Here is a 15,409-nt window from a genome sequence, read left to right as displayed (position 1 = left end):
AAACAATTCAAAGGAGGTTCCTGAGAATGATCCCTCATACAGAGGGATTCTCTTTTGAGCAAAGGCTAAACAGGTTAACACTCTCCTCACTGGAGTTAAGAAAAATGAGAGATTCTTTCATTGAAACATATAGAATTAAGTAAATAAAAAAAGCATTTGTTGCAAATCCAAAACCAGAACAGATGATCTGGAATTACATAAGATTAAGCTGTATCTTGGAAAGCCATGTTTCATAGCAGGTTCCTTAATCTAGAAAACTGCCTTGAATGCATTCCAAGTATTCGTCCTCTACATTATTATGGCAAAAATGGTTTGTCCAATCTACAAGATTAAAATTTCCCATGATTACCATATGGCTTTAAATGAATACATTGTGTCAGTGTTCACTAGAGGGGGACAATATGGATTCAGAAATCTGGACAGTTAAAGAAATTAGCATAGACAGAAGAGGCAGAGTTTTCTGGCAACCTTAAAAGTAGTTAAGACTCCAGGGCCAGATGAAATGTATCCCAGGTTGATGAGTGAGGCAAGGAAGGTGCTAGCAAAACTGTTCAATTCCTCTCTGCATAGGAGAGGTGTCGAGAACTGGAGTAGAGCTATTGTGGTATCAGTATTCAAGAAAGGAAGCATGGTGTAAACTATAAACCAGTCTAATCCCAGTGGTGGGGAAACAACTGGAATCAATTCCAAGGGACAGAATTAATCTGCACATGGAGAGACAGGGATTAATCAAAAACAGCCAACATGGCTTTGTTAAGGGAAGGTCACGTCTGACCAACTTGACTGAATTTTTCAAAGAGGTCATTTGGCAAATTGGATGCATTATTGGCAGAGTCAGAAAGCAGAGGGTGATGGCTGGGGGGAAAAGGATGTTCTTCTGTCTGAAAATCTGTATCCAATGAGGTCCCATAAAGGTCAGTGTTGGGACACAAGCAACTGGTGGTTTATATAAATGATTTGGAATTTAATGTTGGGAGGGTTGATCAGTAAATTTCCAGATGATACAAAAATTGATTAGGTGGTAAATAGTAAGGAGGAAGCCTTAGATTACCAGGAAAAAAAAAACAGAAAAGCTGACCATATGGGCTGTGGACTGACAAATGGAATTTAGCAGGACAACAAGGTGAGGGATACATGAACAAAGAATCTTGAGCCACCTAGAATTTGAAGGGGTTGGTGTGCATGTATACCAGCCCCTTAAGGTATCAGGGTTGGTGAACAAAGTGGTTAAGGTGGCATACGTACCTTTATTAGCAAAGGTGTAGAGTTTAAGAGCAGGGAGGTTATGCTGGCACTGTATAAAACACTGGTTAAGCCACAGCTGGAATATTGTTTGCTGTTCTGCAATCCTTATTATAGGAGAGATGTGATTGTACTGGAAAGGGTGCAAAAGAGATTTACCAGGATATTGTTGTATTGGAGAGTTTCCACTAGAGAGATTAGACAGACGGATGTGTTGAGCAGAGTAGATAGGAAGAAATGTTTCTCCTTAATGGAGGTATCAATGACCTGTGGCATAGATTTATGGAAAGGGACATTAGGTTTAGAGGGGATATGACAGAAAAACCTTTTTACCCAGAACGTGGCAGGAATCTGGAATTCATACCTGTAAGGGTGGTAGATGCAGAAACCCTCAACTTGTAAGTTGTATTTAGATGTGCACTTGCAATGTCAAGGTGTACAAGCCAAGGGTTAAATGTTAGAAAAGTGGGATTAGTATAGTTAGGTGGTTGTTTCTGACCAGCATGGACATAATAGGCTGAAGGACCTTTTCTTGTGCTATAGATGTCTATCACCTGAATCTTATGGAAGTAACAAACAACTTTCGAATGGAAATCTTGGGAGATTATAAGTGATCGAAGTCCATGGGGAACAGGATTGGAGTGTTGAAATATTTGGAGGATTGCTTGCTTGGGGCAGTTGGAGGGTGGGGGGAATCAAGGGGTCTGGTATGGGGTTCAAGTACTAGGGGACATCAATGGGAGGCAGGGCTTGGTTGTATCATTATTCAGGAGCTTTACTCTGTCGACTTTCTTGTGGGTAATGTTTTTGTTAACTGACATATCTATCAGGTCATCAATTATAACTTGGGGTCCCCAGGAGCTGGGTAATTTTCCACTAGAAGTTTAAACAATCTGCAGATTGGAAGTTCTTGAGTTTCTGAATTAAGATTTTTTTCTCAACTGTGTATCCCACCTTTTCTGATGAGGGCACCCCTTCCACGTCACCTTTAAAAGTCAAAGATCCTAGTAGGTTTCATGTCACTCATTCTGCAGTATGTCTCTACAACAGGAACAGTGGCTCAGTAGTTAGCACTGCTGCTTCACAGCGCAGGGACCTGGGTTCAATTCCAGCCTTGGGTAACTGTCTGTGTGAAGTTTGCACATTCGCCCCATGTCTGTATGGGTTTGCTCCAGGTACTCTGGCTTCCTTCCACAATCCCAAGATGTGCGGGTCAGGTAAATTGGACATGCTGAATTGCCCATTGTGTTTGGGAGTGTGTAGGTTAGGTGCATTAGTCAGGGAAAGTGTAAAGTAATAGGGTTGGGGAATGGGTCTGGGTGGGTTACTCTTCGAGGGTCAGTCTGGACTTGTTGGACTGAAGGGCCTGTTTCCACACTGTCGGGATTCTATGATTCCAATAGCTCTCAGAGGAGCCCCTTTTCTTTCAGTGCCGTTAATTCATCTGTTTTAGTATATGTTTCATGCTTTAGAAAAGCCTTTTTTTAATATTTATACCTGATGTCACCCAAGTCAATAATGCCAATTACAATTTATAAATTGCCTGTCTTTCCTCTGATTTATTTAAAGTACTCGGCTGTAAGCAACATTTCTCAGTGCTTCCAAACTTACCCTTTCCTGAAAACTCCCAATACCACACTTCTGTAATTTAAAACCTTATCGACAACTCAAATCATTCAACTGATCAGTATACTAGGTCTTTTTAAGTGGAGTGCACACCAACACAACTTTCCCCAGTGATGCTGTCAGTGCGTCCTGAAAAAAATCTCCTGTGGGCTCTGTATTACAGCTCCTTCAGAAGAACATCATTCCTTGTTTTATTTATGTCGTAGTTTTAACATGGATCACACTGAAAAGTCAAATAAAGCATAAAGTCCTTTCCCAACAATGTCTTTAATACTAGCAGCAGGCAGGCAGAGTTTAAAATTGAGAACTTCTGGCCATGGTTGCACAGAATGGTGTCTCTTCTTATCATAACAGTTAACCATTGGGGTGTCTGCATGTGTATGGTATTCCAACTGCACTGTTAATCTAAGACCCAAGTAACTTTCTCGGAACCATTGCAAACAGTGGAATTTGAATTCAATCAAAATCTGAAAATGATAATCTGATGACCATATATCCATGGTCAACTGTCAGAAAAACCCATCTGGTTCACTAAAAGGAAGCTACCATCGTTGCCTGAATGGGCTACATGCGATTCCAGACACTCAACAATGTGGTTGACATTTAACTGCCCTCTAGGCAATTAGGGATGAGCAATAAATGCTGACCTAGCCAGAAACAGCCACACCCTATGAATGAACTTTTTTTAAATTTAAAACTTATTATTCTGCACGCTTTTATGGTTTTCTAGAGCATCTTGTTGTGCAGTTACAAACATTTCAGAACAGTCACTCTTATACGTACCCTTTGTCATCACTAGTGTTTGATTCTTCAATTGGCTTTTTGGTTTTTTGCTTTTTTTGCAGATGTTCTTTCAGTTTTTCAGCTCGATCCAGGTACTCTGTACACTTCGTTCGAAGGCTCTCTTTTGCTTTAACACCTTGAGCTTCATCTAACAAGCAAATGGAATGTTAATTTCCAACTAATGACAAACAAAGCAAAATTAGGTGCTTTACTACCATCAGTTAAGTCTCCCTCCTCCACTTCCATGACAGATTTATCTGAACAGGTTTATAGGATTGAATCAATGCGCGGTTATGAATGGGAGATTGTTCACTAAGCAAAATAACATTACTCCTGATTAATCTTGAAGAAAATTTAAATAATTATCACTCTCTATTTACAAAAAAAAATGCTTTGAGAGACTGGGATTAGGTAAGATGAAGAAGCACAAGTAAAAAGTGCACCCAATTGCTACAAAATTGAATGTTCATAGTTACACAGAAACTATAGCAAAAATAGTTCTTTCAACCCAAGTGATCCCATCAATGTTGATGGTTCTCAACAGCAAAGATCCCTCTGAATTCTGTTTGTTGTAACACAACAGCTGGTTGCAGTGTGGCCTCTTTAAGATTGTCATATGACCACACCTTACAGGAAACAATGCTTTTATGACCTTTCATTTTGTCCAGAAAATTTCCAACGGCTGTGCAACCAAATAAATGCAGCTAAAGGAACACTGGACATGAGCCACTCTACTTCAACTAAATCTCTTCAACATGTAGTCCTATTTTTCCTCAAATAATTATTCAGGTTCTCCTCAAATACAACCAAGCTAAATCACATTAATTATTCCATGTAGGAGTAAATGAAAAGTTCTAACCACACTTCAAGTAAAAGTTTTGCCTACATTTTCTAAAGGAATGATTAGTTACTATCTTCACTTTATATTCACTTTTTGATTTCTCAAAAATGAATGCCAACCTTTTAAAAATCTGACAAACTCTTTCAAGATTTTAACGGCATCTTTCAAATCAAACCTCAGCCTGAGAGAACACCAACCTTATCAAACCTTTCTCAAAAGATATAAAATGGAGAATCTGTTCCTACTCTCTCAATTCCAACATTATCCTTGTGTATCTGTCTTGCACCTACTCCAGTGCCTCTATCATTTTTATCATATTTCATATTTGCATATTATGCAGCAAGTTGATTTAACCAAGGTTCTACACAATTTTAATTTATCAAGCTTTTCAATTCAATGATTCTAGAAATCATCCCTCATTTTTATTTTATTGCAAGTTGCTAGTGATGTGTACCTGTACTCTGATATCCATTTGTAGTACCTCTTAATTTTCTAACAGTATGCGGCCGCCTTATTCCTTTCTACGAAACAAAGCAACACATGTTTGTACATCACAATCCAGATTTTGCAGTAGAAATGGCAAAGAAACTGTCAGCTTTTGCTATCAACACTTCTTGAAACCAAGAAAACTGTCTCGAGGACACACTTATAAAGGTAAATGTGGAAAGCCATAAATAAGCCCACACTTCCAGAGAAAATATGCTGCTGAGTCACCCAGACTGCAATTAATTAGAAATACCTAAACCAATAAGAACTTGCCCTTTTAAGTTACTACTTTTGTGATAAAGTCCTAGAAAACTTGCATATTGCTGAAGTATTTCTGCATTTTTAACGTTATGAAGTTCAATTTTCTGTTGAAAAATCAACTTTATATTTATGGAATGGCACAAGATCTCTAAAATTCAAAATACTTTATGACAAAACATATAAACAATTTTTGAAATTATTATATTTCAGCTTCTTGATTCCATGTGCATACTCAAAATTGTTCAAGTCACTGTGTAATCTAACACAAAGGAATATCGGTGCATTTTACTTCCTGGTTTACTGTCCAGACCAGCAGTGCAATGTAATTGGCTGGTTAAATTATTGTTGCTGAATGCCTGGAGAGACTAGATTCAAACTATTGCTAGGAAATTGGAAACCCATACCAGAGATCTGGAGATTTTGGAGGTAACTTTCTTCTAGGTTTGAGAGTTTCAATCTCAATGGCTTTGAAATCTGGATCACTGAAATTAATTTCCTATTACATATCCATTTTACAAATTTTAGTCATGTCTTTATATCTTGTCAGATGTCCTCCATACTAACAATATGATGAATAACCCAATATCCCTCCCCCTGGAAAGTTGATATAACCTGTAAATTTTTACTTCCTTAGTTAAATTGATTTAAGTTACAAACAACTGTGGTCCTTGCATTGATCCCCAATGGGTAACTACCTTTAATAACAACCTCTTATTTTTAGAAAGAGACTCTGCCACCCATCCAGATACCCATTCCTCCATAATTTTTCCTAGTATATAAAACTAATTATCTAATAATCCCTTGCTCCATGTCCTTTTTGAAAATATACGAATTGAATTCTCTGACACTCTTCCTTTTACTAAGGCTCAGTCTATATCTTAACTGATTTTAATACACAGACACAATATATCTATGGATTTTATCTTCTTCAAAGTTAATTGGTTTTTGAATTATCCCCAGTTTTCTCATTTAAATGTTTGATATCTTTACTATCTCTTCTTGCAATGGCCCAGTTACTTTGCTTAGTAAATATATAGGCAAAGTAACTGTGCAGTATTTCTGCCATTTTGCTGCAAGTTCCTATGGGTTTATCTTTTGCTATTCTATCCCTATATCGTCTGTACAGTACTTCAACATTTTTCTTTCTTGATCAATTAATTTTTCTTCTTTACTTTCCTAACTTCTACACTTCATCTTCTTTTATTGACTGAATACTCAATGTCAACTTTTTTTAAAAAAAATCTTTCATGGGATCAGTGTTCTGGACAAGGTTGACATTTGTTGTTCATCTTGCCCTTGAGAAAATACTGACGTGCCTCCTTCTTGAACCACTGCAATCTATGGAGTGTACATACACTCATCTGAGTGTTAGGAAGGGAACACCACAGTTATACACCAACAACAGTAAAGGAATGGTGATAAATTCCCAAGTCAGGATGATGTGTAGTTTTGAGGGAGCTTATAAGTAGTGGTGTTCCCATGCAACTAAGGCCCTTATACTTTGAGATAGTGATGATCATGCTTTCAAAGATGTTTCTGAAGGAGACAGTGGGTCTCTGCAATGCAGCTTACATATGCAGCTTACGTACTGCTGCCACTGGGCACCTGTGGTGGAGGGAGTGAAAACTTCAGGTGATAGATGACATCCCAACGAAATGGTTGCTTTGTCCAAGATGATGTTCAATTTTTCAGTGTTGTTGGAGGTGCACTGATTTGGGGAAAAAGTGAATTTTCCATTGAATTCTGGGCACAAGACAAGAATGTAAAGTATGACCTGCTCTTGTTGGCACTGTATTTACATGACTGGTTCAGTTCAGAGTTTCTAGTCAACAGTAATCTCTCGGGTGTTAATTTTTCATTTGTTGCACCTGCTCTTTATTTATGGACAGTATTTCACTGTTGCCGAGCAAGTTCTTGTTTGTTAGCAGAATATGTTCCTCCTGAACTCAACTGACCATTCAGAAGATATTTCCCATGACTGTTGTTTTTGTTGTACTAACTAACTTTAGCTCTTTTTTCATAAGTGCCTATTTGCAGTCAGGCACTTTGGACTTATGTATTTCTGAATCAAAATTAAATCTGACTTCATTGTCACTGCTATCTCTGAAATGATCCTCCATGCTTTTATCTCTTACTCTAACTCACTTCCCTTTCATAAATTATCCAGCCACTTTCTAATAAAACAGCTTAGTCATATTACTGAAATCACTCTCCGAATTAAGGCAGTTTTAATATTAAAGAAAACGATTGCTCACATCGCCAGCTTTCAAAGCAAAGCAAAGTTTATGTGGTTGACTATGACCTGATGGTAAGGGTGTTAGATTTATTAGTTGGCTGCTTAGACAAAGTTAGGTGCCACTTTGACCTGTTCAAAAAGTGGGCCTTCCTCAATAAATGGTTATAGCAAAACCAGGCAAACTTATTTTCAGATGGCAACAGTCGTGTATAGGTAAATGGAGAATTAATGATTAAAGAACAAAGTAACTGCTCCAAATTGCATCTTTGTTTCTTCAGAGTAAATTCTAAATACATTATTTTGAAATTCACATTGTCCATCCAATGAAAGATCTTTATACAAAGCAAATTGTGATTTAAGATAAGTAGTACCCATATGCAATGTACATAATGGCCTAACAACTCTTCTTGAAAATTAAGATAACTTTAATCATTTTTTAAAAAAAAATTCACTGTTTTGGAGCTTTGCAGGCATGCTATTAGAAAAACAATTAAATAAAATTTGCTGCAAATGTAACAAAGAGAACCTCTTAAATTGCTTACATTTAACAACATGTAAAAAGTACTGCACTGCATTTTGGTACAACCGTAGGGCATCTTCATAGTTTCCTGCTTTATCTTCTTGAGCTGCTTTGCTTGCAAGATCTATACCTTTCTATAAAAGAGAACAATAAGTAATCATCATCATATTCAGGTTTTATCTTGGCTGATTAGCCTTAGTCACAATTTTATGAAGTTAGTTATTTTAACCATCTTTGTTATTCCTTTCAGAACGACACCCAAAATCCTTTGGTGCAGCATTCTACTGTGTACTCAAGAAAGAACAGACAAATTATGAAGCACCAGCATTTGAGCAACCTTTCTGAACACACTACATTTTTGTGTTTGTACAAAATATATTTTCTGCGGTGTCAGGAAAGGCCACTTCCAGAATTGAGCACTCGGTGCTTTGACCTTTGGGGGTGCCATATTATGTTAATCCAGAAAGTCTTGGGATTGCACAGAGAACACTTCTGGCTGGACTTCAGTTTGAAGGATAACGATTTATTATGTGGATCCTATCCTCAACAGGAATCACGAAAAAAGACTGGACATTTAGTTAGGAATTTTAAAGAAAAAAAAAATCACAGAAGAGATCATTTCTGATTACCATACAGGAGAAACCATTAATGTTATCCCTGAACATTGGTATAAAAGGATTATCTAAAGAGGGAATGAATAGAGCCAGAAATGAATCTAACCTATCCTCTTTCTTACCTAAGTAAAGAAAGGGCAACCTGAAATGGCTCCTAAGAATTAAAACATGAAAGCATGAATGAGATGGCCAAGTCCTAACAAAAATATAGATTTGCACTCAATTCATAACCTTTACCATCTACCTGGAATTCCATTGTTAAACGTATTGCTCACATATGAAGTTTGTGTTGACATGCCTAACATTGAATACCAATTTTGCATCACCGTAAGTGGTTTTATTCAATGCAATATTTTTATTATATTCTTGAAAGCCTTCACTGTCATCTTTCCTGATCAAAAAATTACATTTTTCAATAGTCCAACATAATGTCATTCTCAGTTGCAGAATCTCCGGAAGTGGAATGTGTGTGTCTCTCTCTCTCTCTCTCTCGAGTATCAGTGACCAAAGCTATTCAAAATATCAGTTTTAGCTGAAAAAACAGATTCATACAACAAAATGCTGATTGTCTTTGAGTGTTGTTTCAATGTGATCGAACATGTGTAATAAGTTAGTTACTGACTGCTTAACATGGTAGAATCCCAACATTTGGCCCAGAGTCTACACCAACTCTCTGAAGATCATCCCACCAATTTAACCCCATAATCCCACATTTACCGTGGCTAAGCCACCAAGCCTACATATTCCTGAATACTATGGTCAACTTAGCACCGCCAATGCACCTAACCTGCACATCTCTGGACTGAACATCCAGCAGAAACCCACACACACAGGGGCAGAACATGCAGACTCCAGACAATCATCAGAGGCTGGAATCAACCCAGATCCCTGCTGCTGGAGGCAGCAGTGCTAACACTGTGGCACCCATGTCAATCATTTTTATTTGCGTAATGTCTGATACATTTTTATTACACATTTCACCCTTCACATGAAGTATTAATTGCCAAACAGGTGGAAAACCAAAGTTCTAAACAAGAAACTGGAATTTTCATTTTAATATTCAATGTGACGAGCATAGAAGATACATTTCTTCACTACATTCAAATAAGGGATCTGTAGAACAGATGCTGAAAAAATAAGTTATGTTTGTGTCAGTTAACTGTAACAGTTGAACTGGATAAGTAGCTAAATAAGAATCAGTTTGAAAAAAATACTCTTCCATTTATTATATGGAAACTTTCAGGTCATCCCAAAATATTTTTACTACCAATGAATAAAGTGTTTTGAAGTGCTTTTTTAAGCAGATATGGCCACGATCTTCCACATGGGATTTCCAATAGACAGCAATTGTAATGATTTAAGTTAGAAGTGAATATCAACTAGAATCATTTACGTTCATCTGAACAGGATCCAAATTGTACTGCCTGAAAAGCTGGCGTCAGATGATATGGCAATTTTCAAAAGGAACTTGGATAAATATTTATGGAAAATTTTCAGGAGAAGAATGGGAGTGGCATGGTGGGCTCAGTGGATAGCACCGCTGCCTCACAGCACAGGGACCTGGGTTCAATTTCAGCCTCAGGCGACTGTGTGGAGTTTGCACATCCTCCGGGTGCTCTAGTTTCCTCCCACAATCCAAAGATGTGCAGGTTGGGTGAATTCGCCATGCTAAATTACCCATAGTAATCAGGGATGTGTAGGTTAGGTACATTAGTCAGGGGTAAAACGTAGAGTAATAAAGGTAGGGGAATGTGTCTGGGTGAGTTACTCTTTGGAGGGTCAGCAGGGACTTGTTGGGCCAAAGGGCCCATTTCTACATTGCAGGGATTCTATGATCATGCAAGAGGGAATAATAGAATAATTGATTTCCTTTCCTATGATAAACATTTCCAGATGGTGAAACCTGTGAAACTGGGTGGCTATACACGTTAAGGGAGAGAGGTATATTGGATTAGTAGCAATTTTTAAAAAGTAATCAGATAAAAGCTGACTATAATCACAAGGAATAAATGAGATCACATTTCATCAGCACAGACATGGGCCAACCGGCCTCTTCCGGTCATAAATTTGCAATGTTTTGGTGATTGTGGTTTCAATAAACATTGCACAGGTTGAGGATTCTTTTCTCAGAACAGACTGAGAAACAACTGATAGAGGCCATAAAAGTTATGAAAGGGATCGATAGGTTAGAAGAGGTAATGCTTCAACCTTTTGGCAACAGCAGTGCGATGGCACAAATACAAAATAGCCATGAACAAATCATAAGGAATTTAAGAAAAACTTTATCCAGAAAGTGATAAGCACATCAATAGTAAGCAGTTAGAATGTGGAACAAGGACTAATTAAGGAAAACTACAAACTACAAAAGTAAGAGGAAGTAGAATAAACAAAAGTGATAAAGGATTGGGGGTGGGAGAACTCATGCGAGCAAAGCATTGGGCTGAAAAAAACAATTAGTCTGTTGTGAAGAGTTTGCAATCGTTGAAAGCATTCCATTGTATGACACCTAATGTTTTTACATTACTAAGCAATTTTTAAAAAGTTACATTTATGAATTAGCCATTCACATCTAAAATAACTTTGCTTCGCACTAGGGATTATTTGCACTTGAACTAAACATTCATGATTCTAAGATGCCAGTGTTGGACTGGAGTGTACAAAGTTAAAAAAAATCACACAACACCAAGTTATGGTCCAACAGGTTTAATTGAAGGGGCAGCACTCCAAAAGCTAGTGCTTCCAATTAAACCTTTTGGACTATAACCTGGTGTTGCATTTTTGAACTAAATACTAACTCAGTTCTGCAAATAAGTGGAGACTCTCTCCCAAGTCACGTTTGTGTTTTTTTATCCTCCTCCCAATGAACAATGTCCTCTTTTAAAAAGATATTTTCTCTCCCAGTCCCAATGTGAATGGCTGAGAGAGGAGCAGCATAGTCCTTATCGGGGAGATGCTGCACGTCCACCCAATCGACTGGAGGGTGAATGTCTGATACAAGCTTTACAGGAGGGCGTTTAGTCAGAGATTTAAAGGAGGGGCTGGCGGTTTCTGCTATTCACACTGCCCTCTTCCTGCTGGTGCTGCCCTTTAACAGTCACATCATGCGGGGGTGGGGGTGTAAGTGTGAGGGGTGTGGGGGTGTGAGGGGTGTGGGGGTGTAAGTGTGAGGGGTGTGGGAGGGGTGTAGGGGTGTGGGAGGGGTGTGAGAGGGGTGTGGGGGTGTGAGAGGGGTGTGGGGGTGTAAGTGTGAGGGGTGTGGGAGGGGTGTAGGGGTGTGGGAGGGGTGTGAGAGGGGTGTGGGGGTGTGAGGGGTGTGGGGGTGTAAGTGTGAGGGGTGTGGGAGGGGTGTAGGGGTGTGGGAGGGGTGTGAGAGGGGTGTGGGGGTGTGAGAGGGGTGTGGGGGTGTGAGAGGGGTGTGGGGGTGTGAGAGGGGTGTGGGGGTGTGAGAGGGGTGTGGGGGTGTGAGAGGGGTGTGGGGGTGTGAGAGGGGTGTGGGGGTGTGAGAGGGGTGTGGGGGTGTGAGAGGGGTGTGGGGGTGTGAGAGGGGTGGGGGGGTGTGAGAGGGGTGGGGGGGTGTGAGAGGGGTGGGGAGGGGGTGAGGGGCGGGGAGGGGGTAAGGTGGGTATGGGAGTGGTTAAGGGGGGGTGGGGTGGGGGGGGAGAGACTAGAGGCTCGGCTTGCCCCCGCTGTATCCCCCTCCCGTCCTGACCGCCCACGGCCCTCTCCCTGTCCCCAGGATAAGGAGCGGCTGGTTCAGACAGCCCCAGAGGGAGGACACCGCCGTGATTACCTGCAGGTTGTTACTGTTGGCCGCCATCTGCCCTCTTCCCCCGTCCTTGCGCTGGCTCAGGCTGAGCGGGAGGTACCACAGGAAACGCCGAGGCCCCCCGGCTCCGAACTCACTGAAGGTTTTTTTTCAAGCGACACACGACCCCCTCCCACTTCCGCCTCCGAGCGGCTCGCCGAAACGCTCCTCCGTCACTTCCGACGGACCCGCGCCCCCTTCCCCCGCCGTGACGGCGGCGCACTTCCGACGTGCGGGCTCGCGCTCTCCCCCGTGCGCGTGACTCTCCCCATTGTCTCCAGCTGCTGCTGCGGCAACAGCGCCTCCTATTGGCACAAGGGTGTTATTCTCAAAGAAACAAGAGCAGGGGACATTTTTAGAAACTCCTGATATAAAACACAGGAGCAGACTTAGGCCATTCAGCCCATCCAGTCTGCTCTACCATTCAATCATGATGGATATGTTTCTCAACCCTGCTCACCTGCCACCCTTACTAATTGAACTAACAGAAGAAGTGGCAGAGGCTGATAAAATTAAAAGGCATCTGGATGGGTTCATGAGTAGGAAGGGGTTGGAGCGATATGGGCCAAATGCTGGCAAATGGAACTAACTTAGGTTAGGATATGTGGTCAGCATGGACGAGTTGGACCAAAGGGTCTGTTTCCATGCTGTACATCTCTATGATTCTATAATCAAGAACCTATCTAACTCTGCTAAATACACGCAATGACTTTGCCTCACCAGCCTGCTGCAGCAATGGGTTCCACAGATTCACCATCCTCTTGGGCTGCATGGTGGCTCAGCAATTAGCACTGCTGCCTCATAGCTCGAGGGACCTGGATTTGATTCCACTCTTTGTGCAAACTCCACCGTTGCCTATCTACCCATGTCAGTGTCAGTTTCCTCTTGGAGTCCTGGCTTCCTCCCACAGTCACAAACATGTGCAGGTTGGGTGGATTGGGTATGCTAATTTGCCCATAGTGTCCAGGGATGTGCAGGCTTGGTGGAATAGCTATAGGAAAAACAGAGTTACAGGGATAGCGCAGGGACGGAGTCTGGGTGGGATGCTGTTTGGAGGGTCAGTATGAACTCAATGGACTGAATGGCCTGTTTCCACACTGTAGGGATGCTATTATTCTGGTTGAAGAACTTGTTTCTCAAGTCAGTTCAGAAGGGCCGTCCCTTCACTGAGGCCTTGTCATTGGATTCTTGTCCCTCCCACTAGTTGCCCAGGAATGTAATGACTCTTGAAATACCAAGGGTTAGCAAACACAATGGAAATGTGAGAATTCGAGACTCAGAAAGAATGAGCAGATTGGAAGAAGTATTTCAAGGGAACGCAGCATAACTGAGATCTTGGCGGAACCCTTGACTGCTCAAAATTAACAAATCCACCATTTGCACTTTTGAATTGGAAGATTGCAACAGAATGAGACAGAGTCAGATGGACATAAGAAGAGAAATTTGTGCTTAACAAATCGATGGGAATTTTCTGACAATGTAATGAGTAGCATGGATAAAGAATAGCCAATAGATGTGATTTACTTAGATTTTCAGAAAGCTTTTGACAAGATTCCACATAAGAGATGAGCATGCAAAATTAATGCACATGGAAATCATGTACAGAAATGAGTGCAAAACTGATTGGCAGACAGGAAACAATTCACAATATTTATTCATGATTTAGGTGAGGGAACTAATTATAATATCTCAAAGTTTGCAGATAACACAAAGCTTGGTAGGAGGGTATACTGTGAGGAAGATGCTTTGGTGTCATTTGGACAAGTGAGTAAATGCAAATCAGATGCAGAGTAATGTGGAACGAGACCTCTGTGACCTTGTACACCTGTTACTGAAAGCAGCATGTGGGGATTGAAATGGTAAATGTAATGTTAGCCTTCAATAAAAGGGAATTTGAGTACAAAGCAAGGATGTCTTTTTGAGGTCAGACCATATCAGGAGTAGTGTGTCTTTAGATCTCATCTGAGGAAAGATGTTCTGGTAATTAAGTGTCTGTAAAGAAGGTTTGCCATCCTGGGATTCCTGCGATGGTGGCATTAATATATGGTGAAACATTGGATCAGTTTGGACTTTATTCACTGGTATTGAGAAGAATCGAAGGGAAGGGGTGTAGAATCTCAGAAACCTATTAAAATGTAACAGGACTAGACATGTATGAAGGATGTTCCCAAAGACGGGAGAGCCCAGAACCAGGTGTCACAGTTCAAGGACACAGGGCACGGCATTTAGGACTGAGATAAGAAATTTCTTAACTCAGAGAGTGGTGAGGCTGTGGAATTTTCTGCCACAGAAAGCAGCTGAGGCCTAAAAAAAATTGAAAACTGTAAGTTAAAAATTACAGTCCTTCTTATTTAAAAAAGAGAAAAACAAAGAAACGCAGGTAGCAGTTAAAGACCATAGTGCATAAACACCGAGCCATGCAGGACTCACGCTCCTCGCAAGGGCTTGACCACCCTGCTTCAGGCTCGACTTTGCCTCTGCTGTTACCCCAGGACTGCCTGCTCCCTCTCTCACTGCCCCTGGGACTGCCGGCTCCCTCTCTCACTGCCCAGGGACTGCCGGCTCCCTCTCTCACTGCCCAGGGACTGCCTGCTCCCTCTCTCACTGCCCCTGGGACTGCCGGTTCCCTCTCCCACTGCCCAGGGACTGCTTGTTCCCTCTCTCCCTGCCCGGGATGGCTTGCTCCCTCTCTCCCTGCCCGGGATGGCCTGCTCCTTCTCTCACTGCCCCAGGACTGCCTGCTCCCTCTCTCTCACTGCCCTGCGACTGTCTTCTCTCCCTCTTACTCCCCCTGGGAATGCCTGCTCCCACTCTCACTGCCCCTGGGACTGCCGGCTCCCTCTCTCACTGCTCAGGGACTGCCTGCTCCCTCTCTCACTGCCCCTGGGACTGCCTGCTCTCTCTCTCTCATTCCCCAGGGACCGCCTGCTCCCTCTCTCACTGCCCAGGGACTGCTTGCTCCCTCTCTCCCTGCCCGGGATGGCCTGCTCCTTCT

The 15,409-nt window shown here is 41.4% G+C and overlaps 1 protein-coding gene across 1 annotated transcript in view; it reads right to left on the bottom strand.

The window, feature by feature from the left end:
* Positions 1-12,576, bottom strand: part of LOC132815959 (vacuolar protein sorting-associated protein 4B-like) — a 43,908-nt gene extending 31,332 nt beyond the window's left edge. Inside the window, exons 1-3 of the mRNA XM_060825342.1 lie at positions 12,400-12,576; positions 8,018-8,129; positions 3,652-3,799 (exon numbers count right to left, since the gene is read on the bottom strand). Coding sequence (XP_060681325.1) covers positions 3,652-3,799; positions 8,018-8,129; positions 12,400-12,426 — 287 coding nt within the window. The 5' untranslated portion in view covers positions 12,427-12,576. The remainder of the gene's footprint in view (positions 1-3,651; positions 3,800-8,017; positions 8,130-12,399) is intronic.
* Between the last annotated feature and the right edge of the window lie 2,833 nt (positions 12,577-15,409).

The sequence above is a fragment of the Hemiscyllium ocellatum genome, chromosome 5 (assembly GCF_020745735.1).
Source record: "Hemiscyllium ocellatum isolate sHemOce1 chromosome 5, sHemOce1.pat.X.cur, whole genome shotgun sequence".
NCBI classification, from domain to species: Eukaryota; Metazoa; Chordata; class Chondrichthyes; order Orectolobiformes; family Hemiscylliidae; genus Hemiscyllium; species Hemiscyllium ocellatum.
This window is presented reverse-complemented; position numbering and strand designations above follow the sequence as displayed.